At 54.0% G+C, this 27,274-nt stretch overlaps 2 protein-coding genes across 6 annotated transcripts; both read right to left on the bottom strand.

The window, feature by feature from the left end:
- Positions 1-4,751: 4,751 nt before the first annotated feature.
- TSPAN17 (tetraspanin 17) lies at positions 4,752-14,456 on the bottom strand. Of its 5 annotated transcripts, none has more exons than XM_079917861.1 (9): positions 14,088-14,451; positions 9,833-9,883; positions 9,596-9,742; positions 8,632-8,802; positions 6,769-6,894; positions 6,152-6,199; positions 5,559-5,675; positions 5,411-5,472; positions 4,752-4,929 (listed from the first exon to the last, which is right to left on the bottom strand). In XM_079917861.1, the coding sequence occupies exons 1-9, from the start codon at positions 14,172-14,174 to the stop codon at positions 4,893-4,895; spliced, it is 846 nt and encodes a 281-aa protein (XP_079773987.1). In that variant the 5' UTR covers positions 14,175-14,451; the 3' UTR covers positions 4,752-4,892. The 5 variants fall into 5 exon arrangements, 4 of the variants coding, with proteins under 4 accessions (XP_079773987.1, XP_079773988.1, XP_079773986.1 ...); XR_013827717.1 differs by having other exon boundaries at positions 4,855-4,929; positions 6,152-6,195; positions 14,088-14,454; XM_079917862.1 differs by lacking the exon at positions 9,833-9,883 and having other exon boundaries at positions 14,088-14,455.
- A 1,968-nt stretch (positions 14,457-16,424) lies between these two features.
- Positions 16,425-20,393, bottom strand: EIF4E1B (eukaryotic translation initiation factor 4E family member 1B; the record flags this gene model as incomplete). Its single annotated transcript, XM_079918674.1, is given in 8 exon segments — positions 16,425-16,539; positions 16,904-17,043; positions 17,178-17,291; positions 18,258-18,268; positions 18,271-18,320; positions 18,935-19,030; positions 19,328-19,497; positions 20,331-20,393. Coding segments are annotated over 8 exon segments (759 nt in total).
- Between the last annotated feature and the right edge of the window lie 6,881 nt (positions 20,394-27,274).

Below are 27,274 nucleotides of genomic sequence, written 5' to 3'. Positions count from 1 at the left end.
CAGGTGTCCAGGTGCATCCAGGCCTCCAGGAGCCTAAGATAACAGCCTCGATCAAGGGCAGGACCCTCTCTCAGGCCACAGCGCAGGCCCCTCTGTATGCAGGAGGCTGATGTCCCCATCTATCTGCATGGCTGCACGAGGGACCAGGGAGGCATTACCGTGGCAACAGCCTTCACAGTGCCAAGGGACTAATTGTGTGGCTTTCACAGTTCTGATGGGCTAAGTTCCAGGTCCCAGATCTGTGGTAATGCAGCCTACCAGGCCGGTGCCTGGGCTGAGGAGCAGAAATGATGCCCCTAGGCACAGGAAGGGACCTGCTGGGCCCACCTCTGCCATCAGCCCCGACTTCGAGCCACCCTCCCTTGTAGCCCTCGTCCTGTGCAGTGAACAGTGGCTGCTCCAGCTGGAACCCCAGGAGAGGAGGCCCGGCTGTGTCTCTCACCAGAGCCTTGTGGCGGAAAGAGCCCCAAAGTGGGAAGAGCTTGACTGTCCACTATCCATGGACAGTCAAGGAAGGGGATGGAGAGGCAAAACATGGCTTATCCCCACAGGGAACACCCCCGAAGTGGAGAAATGAAGCAGCTTTACATGCACAAATGTGACTCTGTCTTCAAAACACATCACTGGTGTGTGTGGGGGGAGCGGTGGGGGGAAAGCTAGCCCAGCAAGATGCGGACAGTATCCCGCCACTTAACACACATACACACGATGCTGAACACTGTCTCTGAGTGCATAATATGAGGAGGAAATTTTTAAAATGTAAGTGGTCCAGAGGGATCTATAGCTCACAGCTTCAACATCACAGGGAGAGGAGAGGGGAATAGAATAGGGCAGTAAGGGGACCTCAGAGTCATCCATTTTTTAAGTAGACTGGGTTCCTATTTTTACCTGTGCTACCAAAATGATTTAAAGTTAATATAAAAAGTCATTGCTCTATCTTGCTGTCTCATCAAGGCTCCCTCTGACCACCCTCTTTAGTGCCGAGGCCTGACCTAGCCCCTACACTCCCAAGGCCCCTTGCTCACTCATATTTCCACAGCAGTGAGGCTCGCTGTGCCTGGTCTTCTCCCTTCCTGGGGGGAGGGGGCAGTGGGGGACGGCTATACCAGCTTGTGTGTGAGGCCAATCTGGCCCACTGCCTGTTTTTACACAGCTCCAGAGCTATATATAAAAGAATGGTTTTATGTTTTTTAATTGTTGAAAATCAAAAGAGGGATAGTATTTTGTGACACATGGAAATTATATGAAATTCAAATTTCAGTGTCCAGATAATGTTATTTGAACATGGCCAAGCCCATTCGTTCGTCTTGTCAAGAGATGCTTTCTGCTATAAAGGCAGAGTTGAGTGGTTGTATGACCTGAAAGCCTAAAATATTTATTTGGCCCTTTGCAGACAAAGGTTGCCAACCCTGATCTGGACTGTAAGCACCACAAGGATGGGGGTCTCGTTTTGTTCCCTTATGTATCCCGAGTGCCCACCACAGCGTCTGGCACACAGTTAGGTGCTCAGTAAATCTGGCTGAATGAATGAATGGACGTGTATGCGTTGGAGCATGTCGCTTCAACCTCCTAGAGAAAGTGACCCCCTTCCCAGCTCTGTCTGGCAGACATCACCGCCTTCAGGGACGGGAAGGTGGGCTCAGGTCTCCCTGAGCACTGCACTGGGAGAGGCATCTGTGGGGCAGGCAGTGTCATTTGCTCTAAGTCCTCGGAGAATAAAGCAGAGGGTGGCAAGGTCTGGATTTGGTTCCAACAGGGTGGGCCCCCAGGTCTCTGGAAGGTGGCATGTCTTTGCTTAGCCACGCGGACCTCCCTCCAACGACCCACAGCCCCTCTCTGCCCACAGCTGACTCTGCTGCCTGCGTGGGCTGCGCTTTGGTGCCCTCTGGTGGCCGCCGGGAGTGTCTCTTTCCAAGGCATGCGCCAGCCACCCTCTGGAAGTGAACCCTGGCCCCGGACTCCATAGCCCATCTGACCTCCTCCTCCAGAGATCCAAGGGCTCAATGGTCCGGCTCAATCTGTCCCTTCCAGTTCTTCCCCCGCCCTCCCCCCACGCACAAGGTAGCTTGATATCAGAAGATGCCCTCCTGCCAAGATGATAGGGGAGCTGCTGGCAGCCTCTCCTCTGGTTAGACTAGGTAGGCCCGTGGCTCCTGAGGGTCTCCCAGGCTGCAAGACAATGCCCACCCCTGTCACCTCCAGTGTCCCTGACGGTGGGTGGGAGGGTGACCTTGGTCCCCATGTCCCAGGGATCCTAGTGTGAAGGGCAGTAGGTAGCTTATAAGCTTCCTTGTGTTTTCTACACATCCGGAGAGGTTCCATCTGGGTAAGGGCTCCTCAGTCCAAGGAAAGTAACTGCTCCAAGTTCTACTTTGGGGACAGAAGATTTGTCTCTCACCAGCATGAAACGCCACGTGCAGTGATCATCATGTGCTCGTCACCACATACACATCGCACCACTACCTCTACCAGGAAACCATGGGCTCTGGGAGGGAAAGGGCAAATCTGAGCTGCCTCAGCAACCCCAGCCTCCAGCCAGGGCCTACCTGAGTGGATGGATGGATGGATGTCCTGTAGCAGAACTGAGCTTTGGAGAACTCTGGGTCCGCAGCCAAGCTCACGACCACTCCTTCCAGTCATTCCCATGCATCTCATCAGTCCTATTTCCAAATATATCCTGGTTCCACCACTTCCCTCTGTCCGTGCCCTCTGCCCCTCACTCACTCGCACCTCTCCAGCACCCCAGCCTCCCCTATGCCAAGCCTACCCAGCTTCAGGGCCTCTAGGGCAGCTGGTACCAAAACCTGAAACACTGTTCCCCTGGAGCTTCCCAGATATGGGACTTCTTCCACCACCCCAGCAAGGGGTCCCTTCTCACAGGCATTCCAGCCATCACTGTCTAGCTCATCACTCTTATTTTCTTCATAGATTATATTACTAACAAAAATGCTTATTTGCCTACTTGTGTCTCCCCCACGAGAATGCAGCACGAGGGCTGGGACTTTGCCCTTCTCTCTCCTCTACATCCCCGGCACCTGTGTGGAAGCTCAACTCATGCTTGGGGAACGATCCCTTGCTGGCCCTTACTGGTTCACACTTCAAGTGTGCAGGTGTCACCCAAATGCATCAGAAAGGCAGGACGGGTCTGGTGCAGAACTCCGGCGAGAAGGCTCAGATCTGGGTGCCTCCTCCAGCTGTGTGGTGGGCAACTCGCTCCCCTCTCTGAGCCCAGTTTCTTCATCAGGAAAAGAGTCTCCACCTCACAAGGGGGTTGTGAGGTTTGAGGGGGAAAATGAAAAGTAAAAGCTTGTGAAATTAAAAATTGCAAGACGTGCACAATATTGTGAGCTGCATTTATTGTACTCCACTGGTACCTGTCAGGGACCCCAGGACACTGTCCAGCCTGTGTCTGGGAGCTACAATGCTGGTTGCATACCCCACACCCTCCCCTCCTGGCAGCAGCTCCCAGCACCCCTGAATGGCACAGCAGCCAGGACCCCAATGGGTGATTATCCCAGAGGGAACCGTAGTGACACAGGGGCCAAAGCTGGCTCCCTCCTCTTTTGTTGGGCTTGCAGCATTTTTTTTTCATTAGTTGTCAACACCTTAAAAATAGGAATATTTCACATAAAAGCCTGGATCTCTGGCTTCTCCAGATTTCTGACATTAGACCTGCATTCCAACTTTATAGCAATTAGCCACAACTAAATGACAACCACCAACTTCAGATGGGGACCTGTGCTTTGCCAGTCCCCACCACTCTATTGTACCTCAAGGTCAGCTGCTATTGTCAACTTGATGGTCCAAATATTTTTCATTATAAAGCAATGTCTCTCTGTGTAGTCTTCAGGAACAGTAGGAAAGTCAGTTGCACTGCAAAGACCTCACAAGTCAAAGGCCTACTTCATTCATTTATACAACCTTAAGAGCATCTGAGTAAGAGATCTGTGAACCAGCCCAAATCCCCCCTTTTATCCACAAAGGGCACCCTAGGGATGGGTGCGGCAGTCACTCTACACACACCCCTTCATGCAGCTAAGAGGCAGAGCTGAGAGCAGCAGACTTCACAAGTCTGAGCCAGTTGCTCCTTTCAAAGTTCTCAAATTCCCTGAACCCAAAGTACTGGTAAGCTGGGTGGACACACCAGGCACTTGGCTGTACCAGAGTGAGGTTGTGGACGAAGCAGCCAGACCCAGGCAAAGCTTGCTGGTGTGCCCTCTGGTGGCCATGAGGCAGCTCTGCAGGCCTCCATGAAGAGTTTTGATTTGATTCCAAGTGAGCCCCTGTCAACCACCATGGGTCCCAAAGCAGGCTCCCCCCAACCCCATGTGTGCCAAGTTTTCAACTTCCAACTACTTCCTTCCCCAAACATTCCTGATCTCCATTCCACCCCTCAGCCACTCTCCTGGGCACCCATCTCAGTCTCCAGTGTGGCTGGACTCCTCCTAGGCTGTGTGGCCTCTTCACGGCAGGGTCCAGCCTCCCCATTCTTCACATCCTGGTGCCTCGCCCCAGGCTTAGCCCACGGCAGCCTCGCAGTGGTTGCAGGGAAAAACCCTACAGCAGTGGGGAGGCCAACCCCAACCTACAGGGTGAGCAGCACAGGCCAGGTGGGTCCCTCAGAGAACAGGAAGCACATGACCCAGGAGACGATGTCCCAAGAGCTGCTGTGGCCAGATGGCCAATCTTCACAAGAAGCTGGGGACCTGGACTTTTATGTGAAATACACCAAGTTTTACAGGTTGTCTCAAATGTATATACTACCCAGGCCAAGAAAACACATTGGCGGATGGCTCCAGGCTGGGGCCCAAGATGGAGAGCTCTGCTGAGAACCTGCAGCTGACAGAACCTTCAAGATGCCGGGCGGAAGCCAGTGGTTTTCAAGGTTTTGTTTATTTGAGTAGTCTGTAGCCATCATCATGTTTGATCCTGAGAGGCAAGCAAGGGAGAGAAAATTCTTGGACCCATTTTAGAGTCTGAGACATTGAGGCTGAAGTGGGCTCCTGGCAGGGTCAAGGTCACAGCTAGTGGAGAGAGCTCTGAGATACATGAGGCTGTGTCCCACGCAACAGCAGGCCCCAAGCCCACCCCACCTGGCCTGCCCCCTTAGCTGTGCCCTTCCTAGTCCCCTGGAGAGCCAACCACCCAACAACAGCTGAGATGGCGGCTCCCTGTGCACACCCACTGGCCACACCCACCCTCCGTGCACACAGCTACAGGACAGGCAGCCCGGGCAGAGCCATGCAGCTCTCTCCATGGGTGCACAGCCCAGAGGCACGCAAGCCCCATGTGGGGTTCAGGTCCAAGCAGAAACACCTCCTGCAGCCTTGCCCATCATGGGGAGAGTTGTGGGGGGGGGGGGTCCCTGGGTCAGCCAGGCGAGTGGCCATGGCCAGCGAGGCAGCCTCACCAGTTGGCCTTCACTGCCTTGATGTCACTCACGAGGTTCTGGGCCAGGCAGATACCAAAGATCTGTAACGGAGAGCAGGTGAGGGAGAGGCCACTGGCAGGGCAGGTTGTCCAGGGCAGAGTGAGGGCATGCAGGGCCACAGTGGTACCTGGAGGAGGGCGATGCCCACAAAGATCCCAGCCACGATGATCAGGTTGTCCTGCAGCCACTTTTCAAACTGGCCCACGCAGCCTTTGGTGTGGATGAAGCCCTGCTGCTCCAGCTCCTGGGGACAGATGGGCACCAGGCTCGGCTCAGCCCACCCACCACCACTGCAGGCCCCATCTCAGTCCAGCTTGCCAAGCTCAGCTCCGCCGAGGACCTTACACCTTAGTGCCTGCAGCCTGGAGCTCAACCACAGGGCCTTCTCCTCATCGGGGTCTCAGCACAGATGCCTTCTCCTCGGAGAGGCCTTCCCTGACTGCCCTGCCCCAATCCCATCACTTCTCTGATTTTATTTTCTTCCAAGTGCTTAGCTGAAATTGTCACATTATTGTTCGTATTTCTTTATCCATGTCTTACTGTTTTCTCCCTCTAGTGGAGTCCACTGCCTTGTGTTTGGCTGTACCAAGCCCCGCGTGCCTCCTAGGACTCAGCATCCCCTCCCCTGAATCCCTGAGGCCTTTTAGAGCCTAGAGGGGACCCCCCGCTTCCGATCCCAGTGCCCCCAGCTGCCCCCAGCCCTGTCCCCTCCCCTCTCACCAGTTTGAGCCGAACATCGTAGCCACACTGAGTGTTGAGGACATCTTCCTGAGAAGAAACAGGCCAGTGAGCAACTCAGTGGGGGGGGGGGGGGGCATCCATGGGGTCTCAGGGGAAGCAGATGGAACCGTGGATTCCGCTGCGTCCACCGCTCCTTAAGCTAGGCTGGCTGGGACCCGTGCACCTCTTTCCCTGATGCCAGGGCGCATGGCCACAACACCAGCTTGAACTGCTTCAGTTTTAGGAACCCTGACTGCTCGAGTTTTATAAGAATGGGAAGAAACCTGGCCCTCGTTGTCCCTGTGCACTGTGACTGGAGGGGTGTCACCGAGAGAAGCTTCTGCTCTAAAGAAAGCCATGAAAGGGTCAGAACCCCCAACACTGCCACCCCAGCATGGTGGCCCAAGAGGAGCAGTCCCTATCCAACAGGGCTCAGCACTGCCCATGGACACAAACTCCCCAGCCCACAGGGCTACTCCTATGTAAGCTGACCTCCCCCAACATCCACATCCACAGCCCCCAGAGCAGGGTGGAGTCGAGCCAGCCCGGGGATGGGCTCTTCCCAGACTGCGCCTGCGAACTGCGAGGCCCACCCCTCCTCACCAGGCCCCACTCACCACAGGGTCCCTGACGCAGCAGGAGAAGGGCACCCCGCAGCGCTCCCGGCTCGGGTTCACGTCAGTGCAGTTGAAGTAGATATTGAGGTTCCAGTCGTTGGGCCCTCGGGCTCCGCAGCAAGACCACTAGCGGGTGGGAGAAGAACCCCAGGTGAGCCAGGCCCAGTCCAGGAGCCCCATCCTGTCTGGGGACAGGCCCAGGCTGCAGGAAGACAGGGCTGGGCTGGCCGGGAGGGGGCCTAGAGGCAGCCAGGCAGGCGGGTAGCTCCGCCACAGACAGGCCAGGCCTGGGTCCAGGGCCACCAGAGCAGCTTGAGGCTCCTGCCTGGGTTGGTGGGGGCTGGGTGGAGTAGGAAGGGGCTCCTGAGCTTGTCCCCTAGTCTAAGAGAGGATGAGAAAAGGAAGGGAGGGGGCAGGGATGGTGGCCCAAGGACTGTGGCTTCCTCCAGGCCACCTTGAGGGGTTCGAGTTTCAACAAACCCTGTGGGGAAAGGCACCACTGAACCCCACATCTGTGACCCGTCTCCCCACACTTGCCCCAGCGATTTTTACAGAAGACCTTCTCTCTTCCTCTCTGCCAGGACAGGAGGGCAATCCTGCCACCCTCACAATGATCCCATTCCACTTTACAGATGCTGCTGTCAGCACCTGTATCACCATTACCCCTACCCAGCACATCGTGGGGCTGCAATGAAGCAGGGAGCTCATGATCTAGTGGGGAGACAGGAGCACACAGCCTTAACTCACTGACATGGCACAGGCTGCTAAAAAGCTGGTCCTCAAGGGACCAGCTCAAGGCTGGTCTTGAGAGGCCTTCTCCTCTCCCAAGGCTGCCCCCAAGAAGCCTTCGCCTTCTCCGGGCTTCCCCATTTCAGCCCTTACCACAGTTTATAATTACACACACACACACACACACACACACACACACACACACACACACACACACACACACACACACACACGTTTGTTTGTTTTGCTCTTTTATCATCTGTCTCTTCCCCCAGACTACCATCCCCACAAACACAGGTCCCAGCTTTTTTCACCTCTGAATCCCCAGCCCCTAGCCCAGAGCCTGGCACAGAATAGGTCCATAACAATTCTGTGTTGAATGAACAAATAAATCACATCCTAACCACCTGCCTCTCTGTTTACTTCTGCCCTGGGTTGAGAGCTCCTCAAAGCAGGCACCGGCTCTGGTTCACTCTGGATCCCAGAGCAGTTCTTGGGGTGGATGGCACCAAAGGAGTATGACTCTGAGTGTGTGTGACTACGCGTGTGAGTGGGTGAGAATGTGCAGGCGGGAGGTGTCTAGGATTTTGTGAACTGTTCACTGACTGCTTCTTCACAGGGGTTAGGTTTGCAAGCTTGAGGGCAGAGCTTCTGGGGGGCAGGTCTCAAACTCGAATATGTTCAGAGGCCAAACGAATAATATAAATGAGGGAAGAGGGCCGACAGGTATAATAAAATAGAGTGGCGGGGACGGGGCAAACAGTCCCTCTACCAGCAAAGGGGGCAGTGGCAATGTAGCGCCAGCCCAGACTGTGGGCCCAGTTTAGTAGAAGAAGAAATCTATATTTTTATGCCACGTTTCCTCCTTTAAGTGTTCTGTAAGCCTGGCCTACGAGCTGCCAGTTTGGATCCTCTGGCCTCTGTTCCCCAATGCTGTGACCATGCAGGGCTAGGCACATGGAGATCACGAGGGGCTGGCTTCCTCTCAGACAGGGGCCCTCCTGGCTCGCTTCCTTGGGGCCTGCCTGGCCTGGTGGGCGAGGGAACAGACCCAGCACATAGGGAGCTTGCTCCCTCATTCATCTGTCCAGCACGTGCCTCCTGCATGTGGTCAGAGCTGGATGCTGGACTTACGTATTCCTGAGCAAAGTCAATGAGGTTCTGGAGGTCAATGTCGTCCCGATAGGCCTTGACATTGTTGTTGATGAAGAGGTTGAGCTGGTCTCGAATCCAGTCCTTGAAGACGAAGGCCAGGATCCCTGTTGCCAACTCCAGGAAGAAAATGAGGCCAAGGAACACGGAGAACTGGGGTTGGGGGCACACAGACAGTGGGGGTCAGAGATACAGGGTCTGGGGTTGCCACTGGGTGGGGCTCCAACCTCCTGCACCCTGACCCAAGACAGCCCAGAGTCCCCACCTTCTATCATGTTAGTATTGTTTTATGATGAAAAAAGATAGTGCTGTTCTTACCTACCCTGTTGTCTTTGAGAAACCACTCTCCACACACACATTCAGTTTCTGCTGCTACGCAGGAGCCACCTCCACCTCTTTTCCCATTCCCACTCCCACACAGAGGACTGGGCATGCGTCAAGATCCCACCAATCAGAGCATTACCTCCCCTGGGACCACAGGGATTGGTCCAGAGGCAGCCAATCAGGACTAAGGAGATGCAGTTGAAGTACTTGGGCAGAATGGTTGGGAAGGGAGAGCCTCACTCAGCCTCCATCAGGAGTTCCTGGGAGGGCAGCTTGAAGCCAGCACCCACCCATTCCTGGACATCTTTCCACCCCAAGAGGACTGGAGCCAACCCAGAGGGACAGAGCTGAGAAACAGAGCGACTAGGACAAGTGACACTGTGGTGGCTGCTGGATCCAAATGCGCTGGCAGTTAACACGCCCTTGGGCTTTCTTAGTGGCCCTTTTAGCTTAGGCCACTAGGTTTCGGCCCCGTACAACAGAAAGGATACTATAAACGTGGAGAATACAAATCTAGTGATTATTGTTACAATAACATAATAATAAAACTACCATTATTAAGCATGAACTATGCAAGAAGTGGGTGGGAGGAGGTTGGGGTCCCCAGTGGGAGGGCACTCACAAACTTGAGCAGGAAGGTGTTCTCCCGGAGGGCCCCAATGCAGCCGGCAAAGCCCAGCACCGACATGATGCCTCCTACCACTACAAAGAGCCACACAGGGTCAAGGCCTCCCAGATCTGTCAGCGCCGAGATGTTGGAGAGAACACCCTGTGAAGGGCGAGCAGAGGCAAATGGGGGGAGCTGGCCCTCCCACCATCTTGACCCAGAGCAGCCCCACACCCTACCCCACCGCCTTACCTTCTCACCCCAGGCCCAGAGACCAATGGCCAGGAACAGGGCTCCCAGCACCTGCAGAAGCAGCAGCAAAGAGCTGAGGGCTGGGGCACCAGCATCCTTCCCCACCCCCAGCAGAGCCCCGTCCCCACTACTGCTCAGGGTCTTCAGGAAGCCAGGGAGAAAGAGAGAAAGAGGGGAAAGGGCTGTAAATGGGATCCAGGGTCCTTTCTTCTTTTTTTTTTTTTAACATCTTTATTGGAGTATAATTGCTTTACAATGGTGTGTTAGTTTCTGCTTTATAACAAAGTGAATCAGGTATACATATACATATGTCCCCATATCTCTTCCCTCTTGTGTCTCCCTCCCACCATCTGTATCCCACCCCCTGTATCCCACCCCTCTAGGTGGTCACAAAGCACCGAGCTGATCTCCCTCTGCTATGCGGCTGCTTCCCACTAGCTATCTATTTTACGTTTGGTAGTGTATATGTGTCCATGCCACTCTCTCACTTTGTCCCAGCTTACCCTTCCCCGTCCCCGTATCCTCAAGTCCATTCTCTAGTAGGTCTGCATCTTTATTCCCGTCTTGCCCCTAGGTTCTTCTGACCATTTTTTTTCTTTTCTTTTTTTTAGATTCCATATATAGGTGTTAGCATATGGTATTTGTTTTTTGCTTTTTGATTTACTTCACTCTGTATGACAGTCTCTAGGTCCATCCACCTCACTACAAATAACTCAGTTTTGTTCCTCTTTATGGCTGAGTAATATTCCGTTGTATATATGTGCCATATCTTCTTTATCCATTCATCTGTTGATGGACACTTAGGTTGCTTCCATGTCCTGGCTATTGTAAATAGAGCTGCAATGAACATTTTGGTACATGACTCTTTTTGAATTATGGTTTTCTCAGGGTATATGCCCAGTAGTGGAATTGCTGGGTCATATGGTAGTTCTATTTTTAATTTTTTAAGGAACCTCCATACTGTTCTCCATAGTGGCTATATCAATTTACATTCAGGGTCCTTTCAATCTTCCCAAGAATGCATCTCAGTGTTTCTTCCCACAGGACACAGCTTGGAAGACTGAACCGTCCCCAGCCCTAAGACGGACAAAGGCGGGCCCCTTCTTGGAACTCAGAATTGGAGCAGAGGATGGCCAAAACAGTCCCACCAAGTGGCAGCAGCTGTTTCCTGAGCCTCTGTTCTCACCCCAGGCCTATGTTAGGGTTCCAGGCTCCTGGCATCCTCTCTGCCCCCTCCCAAGTCTGGTCCTCCTGCTGCCCTGCAACTCTGTGACTTCCACCTCACTCCCGTCCCACCCTTTCAACCTCTGTCTGGCAGAGTACGTTTGTAGTTCACAGCCAAAGACCCCTAAATGACAGGGAATCCCAATTCAGCCCCGTATCAGCAGAGTGGCACCAGCCTAGGCCTTCTAAACACCACCCACCATCCCACCTCATTTCCGTACTAGGAAGAGCCCTGGATATCGAGGGCAGCTGCCTGAACCTGGGCAGGACATCTAGTCTCAGAGGGAGAGTGCCCCTCTGGCCCAAGCCCAAGGCTGCCACCCCACCTCTTCAGACCTCCCTCTCCCACCTGCTTTCTCTACAGGCTCCTTCCCCTCAGCACAGAGCCTCAGTCAGCTCCACCCCTGACCTGCCACCTTTAGCACCTTCCCCTCTCCAACCCCAGGCTCCTCCCACTGCTGTACTCTTTTTCTAGAAATATTTTTCCTTCCCTCCCCCACACTGGATCTGGGATGTGAAACCAAACATCACTTCTCCTGCCTCATCCCACTTGACCCGCCGTGGCCTTTAGGTGAATGATCACTATTTTCTCTTTCCCAAACCTCTCCATGGTTAACGCAACGCCGTTCCTCCTCCTGCCCTTTCTCAGCCTCCCTCCTACAGTGCTCTGCTTCACCTGCGCCATGCACATGGCTACCCCCCTCCCCCACCAGGTTCCAACCTCAGCCTTCTAGTCTTCTTTTTCTCACACTCATCTTTCACCCCATCGTGACACTGGCATCTCCTGATCTCCACCCAAACCTCTCCCCGGCTCTAGAGCCCTTAGTCCACCTGCCTGCTGCAAACGCCTCCATGTCCCAGGATCCATTCCATGCACCAGAAATACATCAGGGAATAGGACACATGAGCTCTCAGCCCTCATGGAGTTTACACTCCAGTGGGGGAAATCCACAGTGAGCAAACAAGGTAATTTCAGATACCAACAGAGCCTTTAAAGAAAATCAAACAGGGTGATGAAATGGGGAGTTAATAGGGTAGTGGGGGCATGTTTCAGTTAGGGAGCATGGTGACATTTTAGCTGAGGTTTGAATGATGAAAAGGTGCACTGAAGAGAAGAGAATTCTAGGCGGAAGTACTGGCAAAGGCCCAGAGGTAAGATCATGTTTGGCAGTGCAAGGGACAAACTGAAGGGCAGCAAGGCCAGACACCACAGGGTGCTGTGGGCCACGGGGAGGAGTCTGGACTGTATTCTAGTGAGAAAAAACTGGAAGGTTCTGAGCAGGGTAACATAAGGGTCTGCTTTCCATTAAAATAAAAAAATCTCTGGGCCTGTTTCACAGGTACCTCCTTCAGGCCACCTTGACCCAAAACCAAACCCCCAAGTGGCCCAGTCCTGTCAGTTCAGCCTCATAACTTACCCTGGAGCCTTCCTCACCTTTCCCACCTGCCACCACCCCAACTTTGCCCCAGCCCTCCTCCCTGGTCTCCCTACCTCCAAACCCTGCCCCTCACTCACCCTCCCCATGTCAGCCAGGCAGATCTGCCTCCAAAACAGAAGCTAGAACATACCCATCACCCAGCACTGAAGCCTTGAGTGCTACCCTCTGCCCTCAACATAAAACTCAAACTCTCTGCCCCAGACCTGGGGCCTTTCACACTCGGGCTCCCCATCCTGGAGGACCCTGGAACAAGCCTGGGTCTCTCATGCCTCTCGCCCCTTGACATCTGGGGGGGTTCCCTCTGCTTAATGCTCTGCCTCACCTCCATCTACTGCCCACTGAGCTGTCACCTTGGCTCTGCACTTACTGGCTGTGTGACTCTGGGTTAAAAGATTTAACTTCTCTGTGCCTGTTCCTTCACCTGTAAAATGTAGATAATAAAGTAGCTGCAAGAATACAGTAAGTTATAATTCATTTAATCTGCCTAACAGTCCTGAGGGGCAGGCTTCATTATCACCCACTCGCTGCCAGGGAAGCTAAGGCCCAGAGAGAAGTGACTTGCCCACTGTCTCACAGCTAGGCCTGCTTCACCCAGAGCCTCAGACTTCCCTGACTAGTGCTCTCTGCACATGGCTCACACCCTCGAGGCTGGGCACTGCTGGGGCCAAAGGACACCCACATTGCATGAGCAGCATGTGGGTAAAGGGCAGTGCCACTGAGTCCTGATAAACAAAACTGAATGGGTCTGGCATTCTGACCCAAGACGTCAGAAGCAGAGACTGCAGAGGCAGCAAGTAGCCTTGGAGATATGGGATGAAGAGGGAGTAGGGAAAGATGACTTGGCAGGGCCCAGGGCTACAGATGTCACCCTGGGAGGGGCACCAGCAGCTCCCTTCTCCAGGCAGGGGCAGCCCTGCCCTGGAGTCTCGGTTTGGTCATTTGTGGATGTTGAATTCTGTTCCCCAGGGCCAGCTCTCCTGGCCTCTCATCAGGAAACATCCCCTGTCCCCGGCCGAGAACTAGGGCGATTGGCCCTCCCTGCCCGCAAGCCTCTTTGGGGTGGGGGTGGGGCTTCGACTTTTGACCTACCCTCCCCCTTTGTAGGAGCTTAAGGCGAGGCAGCAGGCCCAGGTACTGGAGAGGTAAAGGGGCAGGAGACGGGATCCCGTCCTTCGAGGAGGCTCTCATCCCTACGGGTAAAACCAGGGGTGGGGCTCCGCGTATCCCTGACACCCCCGGGTAGCAAAGGGGCTGGGAGGGAGAGGGGGCGCCCGCACTAAGCGTGCCCATGGGGTCTTCACGGAAACACCTCCCATTTCTCCGCCGGGCCTCGGGAAGACCCCGGAAGACTGTCCCCCCCCCCGCCCCCCCCCCGCCACTACCGCAGTGGCTGGGACCCGTCCCCTGCAATCCGGGCCTCTTCGTAGTTCCCCTGGGTGGTCCTGGGGGTGGGCGTGGAGGTGCGAATGGGAGGAAGGAGTGGGGGGACGGTCCCAAGCCCTTGTGGCAGAGAGTGTCTCCCCCTAGTAGGGGACTGAGCCTCCTTCTCCCGCCATCCCCAGCACAGGGCCCAGAACCCACCCCGCTCTCACCCAGAAGACGATGTTGAAGCCAAACAGGAAGTATTTCCCGCAGCAGCCGACCTCGGGTTCCTGGAAGTGCTGGTGCTTGCCGGTCATGGTGAGCGGAGCCGGGGTCTGGGCCCAGCCCTCCGCGGGCCGCCCGGGGCTGGAGCCGCCCGGGGCCTAGCCCGGCGGCTGCGGCTTCATGGCTGCGGCCACCCAGAGCGCCCGTCGGGCCCCGCCCGACCCCCAGGGTCCGCCCCGCAGGGACCGCCCTCGGCTCCCGGACCGCCCCCTGCTTGGTCCCCCTCAGAGCCCCACCTCTAGGCATGACTCCGCCCCCTCCATAGGCTCCGCCCCCAGCCTTACTCCCCTTTGGAGCCCAGTCTCCCGACTGTCCCCTCCGGACCCCACCCCCATACAGGCCCCTCCCCACAGCCCGACTCAGCCCTCTCGGAGGCTAGCCTCTAGGCCTGACTCCTCCCTATGCGCTGGCCGCTGCAGCGTCCTTCAGACCAACCTGAGATGCTGAGGGCGCCGCAAGTCGCAGACACGAAAGACCCCTAGTTCCCCCCACACCGCAAAGCTCAGGACCAGCGCCACCCCAATCCCCGACCTTGCCGTCTGTTCCCATCCCTAGAGAGGAGTAACTACTGAGCTGGTGAGCGAGAGGAGGATGGTTATATGGATGGTGTTTAGCACACGTGCAGGACGTTTTATTACAGTGGAGTCCAATCAGAAGCGCTTTTTGGGTGCTGGGATGAATTGGGAGACTGGGATTGACATATAAACACTTGATACTATGTATAAAATAGATAACTAATGAGAACCTACTGTATAGCTCAGGGAACTCTACTCAATGCTCTGTGGTGACCTAAATGGGAAGGAAATACAAAAAAGAGGGATATTTGTATACCTATAGCTGATTCACTTTGCTGTACAGTAGAAACTAACACAACATTGTAAAGCAACTATACTCCAATAAAAATAAATTTTTTAAAAAAGCGCTCCTCACTGGATGGAAATTCTTTTTTTTTAAATTTTTTTATGGCTGCGTTGGGTCTTCGTTGCTGCGCGCGGGCTTTCTCTAGTTGCCGTGCGTGGGCTTCTCATCGGGCTGGCTTTTCTTGATGCGGAGCGGGCTTCAGTAGTTGTGGCTCACCAGCTCTAGAGTGCAGGCTCAGTAGTTGTAGCTCGCGGGCTTAGCTGCTCTGCGTGCATGTGGGATCTTCCCAGACCAGGGCTCGAACCCATGTCCCCTGCATTGGCAGGCAGATTCTTAACCACTGTGCCACCAGGGAAGCCCCAGAAATTCAGTTCTACCTCTACTCGTTCAAACTCAGAGTGGATGACACCTGGGTCTTGTGAGGGCCACTCCTGCTGCTCCCTGCCCCTTCAGTTTTGCCAGGGGCATATACTGCATCCCCTGGCTCAAGCCCCTTTGGCGGTTAAAGCCCCCCGCCCACCATCTAACCCCTCTCCCCCTACCAGCTTCCACCCTGATCAGGCTCCTTGGTACCTGGGGCGTCTCACATGAGCCCTCTCAAGGCAGGACTAGAGCAGATCAAGGTTTGGGGGGCCTGAATTTTACTCAATTTTAGAGTCCTCTTTAAAAATAATTCTGGTTTTGTTTAAAAGTATTTATTTAGGAAACAGAAAGGGGCTTAAGCTTCATCACCTTCCAGTTAATCATCGTCTAGCAGAACCATAGTAAGGCCTGACCACCTCTCCTGGGCCAGGGCCTCATCAGTCGCCCCCGCCCCCGCTCCCACCCCTCTAGGGACCCACGCACAGCTGGCTGAGGGGAGGTGTGGGATACAGGGTAGGCTCCAAGGCTACAAATCTGATGAGAGGCAATCCATAAAAGTTTTTAAAGCAGAGTGATCAATTGAGAGAGCCCCCCACTCCTGTCCCTGAGCTCCAGCTCTGGGTCAGCGGCCTTGAGCCCCCTCCCCCAAAATGGAAGAGTCTGGCCCTCAGGCCACCTAGCCTCTTTTCCCGAGGTGGGGAGCACGGAGTAAGTCCTGGATCCTAGGATTCTCTCCTGTTATCTTTCCACCTGCAGTTGAGCCCTCCTCCCACCAATAACTCACCTCACCCCACTCTACCCAACCCAACCCCCAGGGTGAAACAAGCCCAGGCTTTCCTCCACCTTTCCGTTGCCCTGGTCCCTCACATTGGGTCCCCCACCAGAACTGCCCCTTGTCCTGGGCCCCAATTCACATTAAAGAGTGTTCGTATTCACTCCAGAATAGGTGAGAACCATGCCATCTGCCCCCAGCCCAGCCCCTTTTACACACACACACACACACACACAGCAGTGGGAGGCTCAGGGGCAGCCAAATGGGCAGTGGTGCCAGGGTCCCCTCACACCACAAATTTGTTCTTGGCTAGGGAGTTGCTCTTGGCGGCCGTGTCTGCGTGGGCCTGGTACCCAATGATGGTCTTTGTGGAGAGTCCCAGGCGCTCTTTGTAGACACGCCTGGGAGGTAAGTGGGAGAGGAAAGGAGACAGGCAGTCAGCAGCGGGTCCTGGAGATAACGTGGGACCCTGGGTCCTTTGCTCAGAGCTCCTACCCTGGTTCCAACCACAGTAACTCCTGTTGTATTTGTCTTACCCATGTGGAAACCCAAAATGTGCCTAGTGCAAAGGAGAAGAGGTCTGTTAAGAAACAGTTTGAAATTGAGACGCCACACCCTTTACACAAGTGGTGAAGAAAGAAGGGAGAGACAGCATGCAGAGTTCCAGAGGTCTCCCTTGCAGGCCAAACCACGCCCCTTCCACCACTTTCCCCTTCTCTCCTAGAAGAGACCCAGACCCCACCCTGTGCCAGAGATACCCCTCACCCAATGCGCAGCACGCCCTCCTGGTTCTCTGTCTCCCTCGTCCATACAGCAATCTTGTCCCCCTTGGTTCGGATGTTGATGACGGCCCCACACACCTCCCGGCTGTGTTCCTCAAAGCTCTCCCCGATCAAACACAGCAGCTGGAGCCAAAAAAAAGGAGGAGGATGAGGCTTCCTGGTGGACACAGAGTCTGCCCCCACCACCCTGAGACCACCGCTACACACCAGCCCAGCCCCTTCCCTTGGGAAGCCTCCCCGCCCAGTCCCCCACTCACCGTCTCCAGCCATAGGTGGTCCAGCTCACTGTGGCGCTGCTGCTTGGAGAGGCTGACCAGCCAGCGGCCACCCCGCCTATTCCTGCTGTCTTCCCACATGGGCTCAATGCCATCCTGGGAGGCAGGCTTGCAGATCAACCACCTCCCTTTGTTCAGAGGAAAGTGAGGGCCTGGCCACCTCCCCAGGTCCTGCTCTAGCCCCTCAGTAGGCCTCCACAGGCCAGGACCTTTCTGCCTTCATCCCTCCTGTACAAGCAGGTTCTACCAGCCATTCAGCCCCCCAGACCCTCCTGTGAGTTCCCATGGGCCCCTAAGCCTCAACATCTGTCACCTCACATAGCCTTGCGTGGGTGTGTGTTTATCTCCCGTACTGAACCAAGTTCCTTGATATGAGAGTTCAAATGGAGGTGATTAAGAAAGCATCTGGGGAGGGGCTTCCCTGGTGGCACAGTGGTTGAGAGTCCGCCTGCCGATGCAGGGGACACGGGTTCGTGCCCTGGTCTGGGAAGATCCCACATGCCACGGAGCAGCTGGGCCCGTGAGCCATGGCTGCTGAGCCTGCGCGTCCGGAGCCTGTGCTCCGCAACGGGAGAGACCACAACGGTGAGAGGCCCGCGTACCGCAAAAGAAAAAAAAGAAAAAAAGAAAGCATCTGGGGCAACCCCAGTGTGGCCAAAGGCAGACATTCCAGGCTCAGCTGCTGGAAACAAATCACCTAAGGAAAATCTTTAAATGCTGATGTCAGGGCCCCACTGCACAGCACCTCCAGGGACAGGCCTGGACATTGATGAGTGTCCTGAGGCAATTCTGATGCACCTCCCTAGTTAAGGAGCCAGGCCAGAAACCTAGACTCCTTCCTTGTTCCCCCTTCATCCCCCTCCCCTGTCCTTCAAGGTACAGCTCAGGTCTGACACTCTGTCCATGCTTCTGCCGAGCGGTCCTCTGATCTGAAATTATACTTGACTCTGAGGGAGGCTGTCCTCGGCACCCCACCCCCAAACGCCTGTGAGGGAGGAAGCTGGGAAGCATCAGCCCCCCTGTGCCCTGGGGACAGGGTGGGGGTGGGGAAGCAGGGCTTACCTTGAACAGGCGTAGTCACAGCCAGAAGAGAGCTTACTGGCCAGCTGGATGTTATTGTACATCCTGGAGAGAGGCCCCCACCCCAGGCTGAAAGTCCAGGCTTTTTAGAGCCTGGTTCCAACTGGCCTCAGACCCCCTCAATCTCTTACCAGACCCCACTGCTTTCCACCCACCTTCCAGCCTCCAAGCCTTTGCTCATACCGGTGCCCCCTGCCAGGAATTCCATCCCCACTTGCCCAGACCTTCGAATTCTACCTTCTCACCCACCTCTAGGGTTTGTGAAGCACCTTTCAGATCTCCTCACTGGATCACCACAGACTCTGAGACAGCCTTAAAACTCAGTTTGTGGCTGAGACAAGCTCAGAGAGGGGCAGGAACTTGCCCAGGGTCACAAAGCATGGAGCAGCAGAGTCAGGGTCAACTCCTTGTTTCTCCCACTTCCCAGGCTCTCTCCCTGGGTCCCAAGGAGGCTTCGGGGGGGATGTGACCCAGCCCAATCCCCCCGCCACCTCCTTGCAGAACCCACCAAGCCCCAGTCCTCAGCAGATGCTGCAAGGCCCCAGGGAAGACTGGGAAAGCTGTGTAGAAAGCAGCTCCCTGGAGGGGTGGGGTCTGCGAAGGATCCCCAGCTCAGAACCCCATGGCCCCAGCCTCCTCCATGAGGGACAGACACTCATGCCCAGAAGTCCTCCACGGTGTCAAACTTGATGACCAGATGCAGGTTGTCCTGCCAGGCCCTGCTGCAGTCATTCTTGAAGAACCACAGAGCCCACCTGGAGGAGGGCGGGCCAGGAGGAAGCAGAGTGCACCCACCTGCCCGCCCCCAGCAGCAGCTAGGTTGGCAGGGAAGCCCTGTCCCTCCAAGGGCAAACAGGGAGATAGGATTTGGGGCACAGGCCGCCCAAGGTGACTGGAGCCAGTTATCCTGAAGGGCCAGGGGATAAGTGAGGGCCTTTAACCCAGAATCTCAGCTGGGTCAAGGCTGGAAGGGCCACCAGAGCCCAAGTCTTAGGCCAGCTCTGGCCGTTCCCAGATGAGGAAGTGATTCCAAGGCCAAGAGTAGGGCCTACCTGTTCAGCAGTGGGTACAACTCCAGCTTGCTCTCCACGGGGCCCTCGGCCCGGGCCTTCCTCAGAGCCTCCTCACCCACCCACACCCCCGCTGCTGCCTCCTCTTCCTCTTTCTCTTTCTCCTCCTTCTCTTTCTTCCACTTTTGGATTCCACCCTCAGCCTCTTTGGCCTGACCAAAGAAAGAAGTCAAGGTGGGCGGTGAGCCCCAGCCTTCGCTGCCCAAGGGGGCGGGCGGGTGGACTTACAGAGTGCGCGGTAGCCATGCTACAGCCTGGACTCCACGGGCACCCAGCATCCGAGGGGGTCCCCAGCTGCCGGCCTTTAACCCACCATCGCCCCGCCCCGCTCACCCAGGACAGGGGACTGGGAGGAGCCAGCGTAGGGGTGGGGGAGTGGGGTGTTCAGAGCGGGAAGGGCTTACACTATTACTTCCATCAGCAAGCATTTAGTGAGCACTGCAGCCCGGGGGCTGGGAATACAGCTGTGACCAGGCAGACCTAGCCTCCGCCCACATGGTGCTGGCCATTTGGGGGCTGAGATACAATGGTAAGTGTCAGTATTAGGGGTCTGCCCTTAGTGAAACCGCATTCCGCCAAGGGTGGACACTGAATTTAAAGCGGACCGTCCCAGACATGGCAGAAGCTGTGACTCTGAAATGGGGGAGGGGGGCAGGGCGGGGCCAGGTCCGAGATCTTATACACACATTGTGGTGTCTCCTTTTTGGCTCTGCTGTCATTCACCCACTCGATTTCGCCATCAATGTCATCTGACACAGGCATTTATCTGGTCTCTGGAAGCACCTAAGGGTTTTCTTTCTAATGTGATTATTTAGAAACAAGGAGGATATAAAAAATCCACATTTTTGGTTGCTCTTGAAATTTTAGAGAGGTCTGGCAACACTGAGGCCTCCTTCTCCCAATCTGCTACAGCGGACGCTGCCTTAGGGAAGAGCAAGTAAGGTTTCACACAGGCCTGCCGGCCCACTGCACTCCTGCTTCCTACCTCCTGGGCCATCTGAGTGTTCTCCACCTGGGCATGGATGGCGAGGGCCAGTGCACCTGTCATACAGCCTGGGTTCAAGTCCTCCCTGCCCTGACCTCAGCCAAGTACCTGAACCTCACTGAGTCTCAGTTTCCCTCTCTATAAAATGGGAATGTTAATGATACACAACGCAGAAGCTTAGGTATTAAATGATATAAAACACTTAAAGCCCACAAAACAAGGCCTGGCTCAGTGGTCAATAGCAGTCAGCTGAGGGCTACCCCAGGGTGGAGGAGGGACTGGGGAGGTGAGGGAGGGAGGGAAAGCTGTGGCTAGGGAGACTCTTTCCCTGCCTTCTGAACAGCAGCCTTTTCTGCAGGGGCTGAACGCTCCCCAAACTTCTTAAGGTTTTTCACCCTCCCCTTGTCCACTTTGAGGGTCCCAGCTCTGTAAGGGACCAGTCCCTTCCCCTACCCCACAGCCAGAGAAGCCCATGACCACCTGGAGGCCGACAGTTAATATCTGTTCAACCCACATCCCTAAGCTCCAGGGTGCGCCAGGCCTAGGCCTAGGAGGCAGTGAGGAGCAGAAGATGAGTGTCCCCTGTGCTCTGGTCTATCAGGGGAGCCAGGCATCAGGTAATCTCACAAAGACCTGTGTCATCATAAATGCAGACCTCTGAAGGAGAGGAATTCACAGATGGGAGAAGACAAAATCCATGACCTGCGCTGAGGGCTTTAGAGCAGCACTTCTCAAGAGCATGGATCAGAATCACCTGCAGGGCTTGTTAAACACAGACCACTGGGCCCTGCCTCCCAATTTCTGATGGCTTAGCACAGGGCTTGGGCCTGAGAATTGGCATTTCTAACAAGTTCCCTGATGATGCTGGTCAGAGACCCCGTTTCAAGAACCACCGACTCAGAGGCAGTTCACAGAAGAGGTGACATTTGAGCAAGCATTAACTAGGTAGGTGGAGGAGGGCATCTCGGGGAGTGGAAGCAGCACGAGCAGAGGCTCTGGGGCAAAGGGCCCGTGAGGTACTGGAGGAAGAGAAGAAAGACCACCACTGTCGCTGAGGCCTAAAGGGGGCAAGGGGGGTGAGTCTTGATCTTAGGAGAGTGGAGAGCCATTGGGTGCTTCAAGTGGGTACAGAGGGGCTGTGGAGGTAATCAGATGGGCTTTCTAGCAAGTTCTCTGGCTGCTGTGCAGGAAACAGGCCCTGTGCAATTAAGAGCGAGTGGGAGGAGATCTACTTGGATGCTGACGTAGCTGTCCAGGTCACAAATGGGGTGGCAGGGAAGATGAAGAGAACATGTATTTAGAAGGAAGACTCAGTAGTGCTTGGTTGTGGATAGGCTCTGGAGAGGTGGGCATGAAGTCCCAGCTCCCTGTTGCTGCATAACAAACCACCCCAAACAGAGTGGCCTAAAACTACAATAATCATTTATTTTGCTCACAGAACTGCAATTTGGGTAGCACTCGATAGGGATGGCCCATCTCTACTCCAAAGCCCTATCGATTGGAGTGGCTTACAGGCTGGGGCTGGGGCTATCTTCTCACTCACAGTGGGGCGGTCTTTGCTGGCTGACAGATGGAACCTCAACTGGGGTGTCAGCTGGGACAGTTCTATGCAGCCTCTCCATGTGACCACTTGGCTTCCTCACAGCATTGTGGCTGGGTTCTCATAACCAATGTCCCAAGAGATGAGAGGCAGAAGCTGCCAGTTTCTTAAGGCCTCAGCCTGAAACCTGGCACAGCTTTATGTCCAGTGTACTCTTTTTGAGTCCCAGGGCCCACATTCAACAACAGGGACATAATCCCACCTCTCAATGGGAGGAATGTTGAAGAATTTTGGACAGGAGAAGCATTGGAGGAGGGCCAGGCTTGGGGAGAGATCACGAATCCAGATCTGATGGAGAAAAAGGGGGAAAGGACCCTCTCCAAGTGCCAGACATGGTTTTAGCTGCCTTAGAGTCCTGGCCCAGAGCCTGGCATGGGATGATCCTAGCAGCCACAGCAGCCCTTCCCACCATCCTCCATGTCTTCCAGCGTGGGGCAGCCCCTGGAGTCTGGGGTTGGGTGACTATGAAGAGACCCCAGGAGGAAACCCCCCCAGCCCTATGGGGTTCTGGTCCCTACCCCAGGCCCTCCCAAGTCTGTCTGTGGAGGACATTTTCACAGTGGGGTTGAACAAGTAGAGGCTCTTGAATCCCAATCCTGCCATTCTGTTCCTAAAATATCTCGAATCTGCCCATTACTCTCCCTCCCTCACCTCAGCAAGCATCGCCATCTCTGGCCTGGGCCACTGCCTTTTCTCTCCTAACACTCTCCTTGTTTCCACTCCTGCCTCCCTACAAAACATCCTCCACGTGGCTCAGAGGGATTATTTAAACAATCAGTCTGATCACTTAACTCCTCTCTTTAAACCTCTCCAGGATACCCAGGATGTGATCCAAAGTCTAGGTTCTGGGACTGCAAGTTCCTGCACGATCCAGGCTTACAGGGCTGATCCTCCAAGAGGCCAGTCTAGCTCCTGCCTCAGGGACGTTGCCCTTGACATCTCTCCCCAACTCTTTATATGACTGACTTCTCCCTGTCCTTCAGGGCTTGACTCATTCCACCTTCTCAAAGAAATCTTCCCTGACCACTCTATCTAAAGTAGACCACTCTCTCCCATGTACTTTATTTTATTTTATTTTTTTGGCTGCATTGAGTCTTCATTGCTGTGTGCAGGCTTTCTCTAGTTGTGGCGAGCGGGGACTACTCTTTGTTGTGGCGCACAGGCTTCTCATTGTGGTGGCTTCTCTTGTTGCGGAGCGTGGGTTCTAGGCGCGCGAGCTTCAGTAGTTGCGGCACATGGGCTCAGTAGTTGCGCACGGGCTTTAGGGCACGCGGGCTTCAGTAGTTGTGACTCACAGGCTGTAGAGCGCAGGCTTAGTAGTTGTGGCGCATGGGCTTAGTTGCTCCATGGCATGTGGGATCTTCTGGACCAGGGATCGAACCCATGTCTGCTGCACTGGCAGGTGGATTCTTAACCACTGCGCCACCAGGGAAGTCCCCCATATACTCTTTAACTCAGCATCCATTTTATTTCCTTCTTAGCACTTAGCACCACTCATTCATTCATTCATTCAAAAAATACTGACCTAGCAGTTACTTTGTGCCAGGCACTGTTTTAGGCGATGGGGGCTAAAGATGTGAACAAAGCTGATGGTTCCTCCTCTTTGCTTTGGAAGGCCCCAGGACTAAGTGTTGACAGAGTGTTGATCTGTCAACACTTGCTGTTTCACAGTCTCACCCAGTCTCGGGCATTGAATGTGACGAGTATGGTACACCTGTGGCCCCAATCTGAAATCCCAAAGAGCACATCCAGCTGCCTGCTCACAGCTCCACCTGGGCATCTAATGTGCATCTGGCTCAGGCTTATTGCATCCAAAGCTGAATTCCTGACTTTCCCCTGTCCCCAGACCTGCTCCTCCCACAATCTTCTCCATCCTTCCACCTGCTCAGACAAAAATTCTGGACTGGTCCTGACTCCTCTCTTGTAACCCATTTTCAGCTCTACCTTCAAAACATCCAGGATCCAGCTGCTTCTCTCCATCTCCATTGCCACCACCCTAGCCCAAGTGGACTGTCACCTTCCCTGTACCATGGTGATGGCATCCAAACCGGTCCCAGCTTCCACCCTGGCCCAAGAACAATCTACTCCCTACACAGCAATCTTTAAAAAGGAAAGTTAGATCACATCACTCCTGAGCTCACACTACAAGGGTCTGTAAGGTCCCACCAGCTCTCAACCTTCCCTCCCCGCTACTCTCCACCCCTCACTCACTCCACCACACTGGCCACCTTGCAGGTCTTCAAACGTGCCAGGCCCACGCCTGCCTTAGGACTTTACTCTGGCCACTCCCTCAATTCCTACCTCAAGCCAGGCCTTCCCTGCCCACTGCATTTAACTGGTCAAACCCTCAGCCTCACCCCAGCACCCCCATGCTCTTTCTCTTCTTCGCTTTCCCTCCAAGCACTTATCACCTCCTGACACACCCTATATTTTACTTATTTATTTTACTCATCATCTGCTTTCTGGTACTAGAATATAAGGTCCCCAGGGCCTCTTTTACTCACGACTCTGTTCTCCAGTTCCTGGAGCAGGGCCTGGCTCAGAGCAAGTACCCAGAAATCAGAGTCACGTGGGAGAATTGACCATTAGATTCAGCGAGGTGAATGTCACTGATTTTGACAAAAGGGACACAATCTAAGGCATTTTATTTGGTCACTAGTTCATTTGTTAATTGTCTGCTGCCTCCTTCTAGAATAGTAAGTTCTAGAAGAGCAAGGACTTCATGCATCTTGTTTTCTGCTGAATCTCCAGTACCTAGAACAGTACCTGGAACAGAGTAGGCACTCAGGAAAAACCGACTGAAAAGAATAGAGGCCAATGACCAGTTACATGACTTTCCCTCTCTGGGTGTCAGTTCTTTCATCAGTAAAGTGGGAATGAAAGTGCCTGCTTTAAGGGATTGATTTTAGGGCTTAATGATGTAGTGCCTGGCACACAGGTGTTCACTCAGTATCACCCACCCACCCCCGCTCTGTTCTTAGCACCCTAATCCCGCCTGCCTGTCTTCCTCCCCATCCTGAGGCCCGGACAGCAATAATGTTGGTAAATGTTCAATCACACTGTCAGGCACCACGCTCAGAGTTACAAAGACACTTCTGGATTTTTGCAGAACCCAGGCAAAGCTAGGATCCCTAGGATTCTCTTAAGAGAGCACCTGCTGCTCCAGCTGGGATTTTCTCCCAAACCCTTCTTCACATTCTCCCAGCCTTTCCTCTCCAGAAGCTTCAATAGCTGTGCTCCTTGGTACACTCTTAAGAAGGGGAGAGAAAAGAGAGGAGTGGAGCGGCCCATTTTCCAGTGGGGAGAGAGAACAGAAACAAAGAGAGGGCCCCGAGAACTCACAGGTTTAGGGCCTGGCCAGAAGGAGACGCAGGGGCCTGTGCTCTGCCATCCTATGCCCTAAAGGGGGGCTGGCCATGTGACATGGGGTAAAGAATCCATTGTGCTAGAAAGTAGTGGCCCAGTAACCATGCCACCTTCTTCTGGAGACAGCACATATGCAGAGAGAGAAACAAAGATGTGGCAAATGTAGGTGAGGATATTTGGGTATTCATTGTGCTAATATTGCAACTTTTCTGAAGGTTTTGCTCATTGTATTATGTTTGCAACTTTTCTCTATGTTTGAAGTTTTTAAAAATAATAAGTTGGGGGCAAAACTTTGGGAGGGGGGACAGAGCTGCTAGTGGCTCACCAGTGACCATTCTCCCCTTCTCATACTTTGATTCTAGGAAGTCATAAGCCCAGCAAGATGACCAGAGTTTTCCAGCCTCCCTGCAGCTAGGTGTAGCCAATGAGAAGTAGACAGAAATTGTTGGCTTCTGGGAAAACTCAAGAAAGAGACAGAAAACTGGCAGGTACTCTTTTTAGCCTACTTCCCTTCCTCCTGCTTTCTACATAGACATGATGGCTGGAACTGAAGCAGCCACCCTGGGCGTTGAAGGGGCCTTGAAGGTGGAATCCAGGTACTAAGAATGGTAGAACAGGAAGGTAGGATTCTGGGTCCCTGAGGACTGTGAAGTCATCACACCAACTATGGACTGCCTACTGCAGTAGTACGACTTCTTTAAGTGAAAGAATAAACACCTGCTTTGCCTAAGCTTCTGATTAGCAGCCAAATGAACTTCCCACCTGATTCAGATTTCAACCTGTTTTCTGTTCCCTCTACACTCTGGACTTTTCCACCTGCTGGATCATCTGCTGGGAAAGCTCACCACCACTTGTAAGGTCTTTCTCATCTTTCAAAACCCAGCTTGAATGTCACTTTCTTCTGGAGGCTTTCCCTAGGTACCTCTTCCCTCGTGGACTCCCAGCACCTCCTATTGCTTCTGTTAAACTCCCCCACAGACTGCTTGCTGACCATTCGAGGATTCTTTACTGCTCATTGCTTTGGCTTCCCTGTAACATTTTGTCCTCTAATCCCTTGGCTTCCCTGTCACCGCTCTCTCCAGTTTCTCCTCCTCTCTGTGCTGCTCCTTCTCAGGCTTTCCCTGGGCTCTGGAACTCAGGAAGTTTGCAGTAAATCAGGATTCCGTTCTGGCCCCTCCATTCTTTTCACTCTACCTGTTCTCCTGGGCAATTGCATCCTCCAGCCACCACCTCTATGCAGATGACTACAAATCCAATGGTGTACTGGGCTGGCTTGGACCAGCTCCTGAGAACAAAGTTTCAGGAATTTTGTGAGCCAGGTGTTAAGGCCATTATTAAAAATTAAGTTATATAAATTTATGATTATATAAATATGTTCAAAACAAAGATAATAAACACTCAAAACATAACTTCCTAGTTATTTTACTATTATCTATGCTTTTAAGATTATTTTTTATCTATTTTATCTGAATGGTGGAAATGCTCAGAGACATCACAGTGACATCTTGAAATCAACCACAGCAGGAGAATTTACACCACGGGTATGGGCAAACTCTACAAATCAAGGGGCTTCCCTGCTTGGAAAGCCATGTATTAAAGATTTCCCACTATACCATGGCCCAAATCGATACCTGAAGCCAGGCTGGAGTGACTTCCTGAGCTCTGGGCTCAGATGTCCAACTCTCAGCTGGACTCCTCGTCCTGCACATTCGGTGTGCCCCAGACAAACTCACCATCACCCCCCAAAGCTGCCCCACCCCCTCAATGTCTATTTCATTTTGCAGCAGCATCACTCACCCCATTGTCCAAGCCAGAAACCTGGCAATCTTCCTGAACTCATCTCACTCCCTCCTCCCCAACATCTAATAAGTTATGTCCTCAGTGATGCTCATGTCTCCCCTCCAGTCCTGTTCCAGCCTCACCGAGGCTTCCCTGGTTCAGGCTTCATCATTCCTCCAGTGGATTCTGACCCAGCCTC

Source organism: Stenella coeruleoalba, assembly GCF_951394435.1.
Source record: "Stenella coeruleoalba genome assembly, chromosome: 3".
Lineage (NCBI taxonomy): Eukaryota > Metazoa > Chordata > Mammalia > Artiodactyla > Delphinidae > Stenella > Stenella coeruleoalba.
Note: the sequence above shows the minus strand (reverse complement) of the source record. Positions and strands in the feature narration are given on the sequence as shown.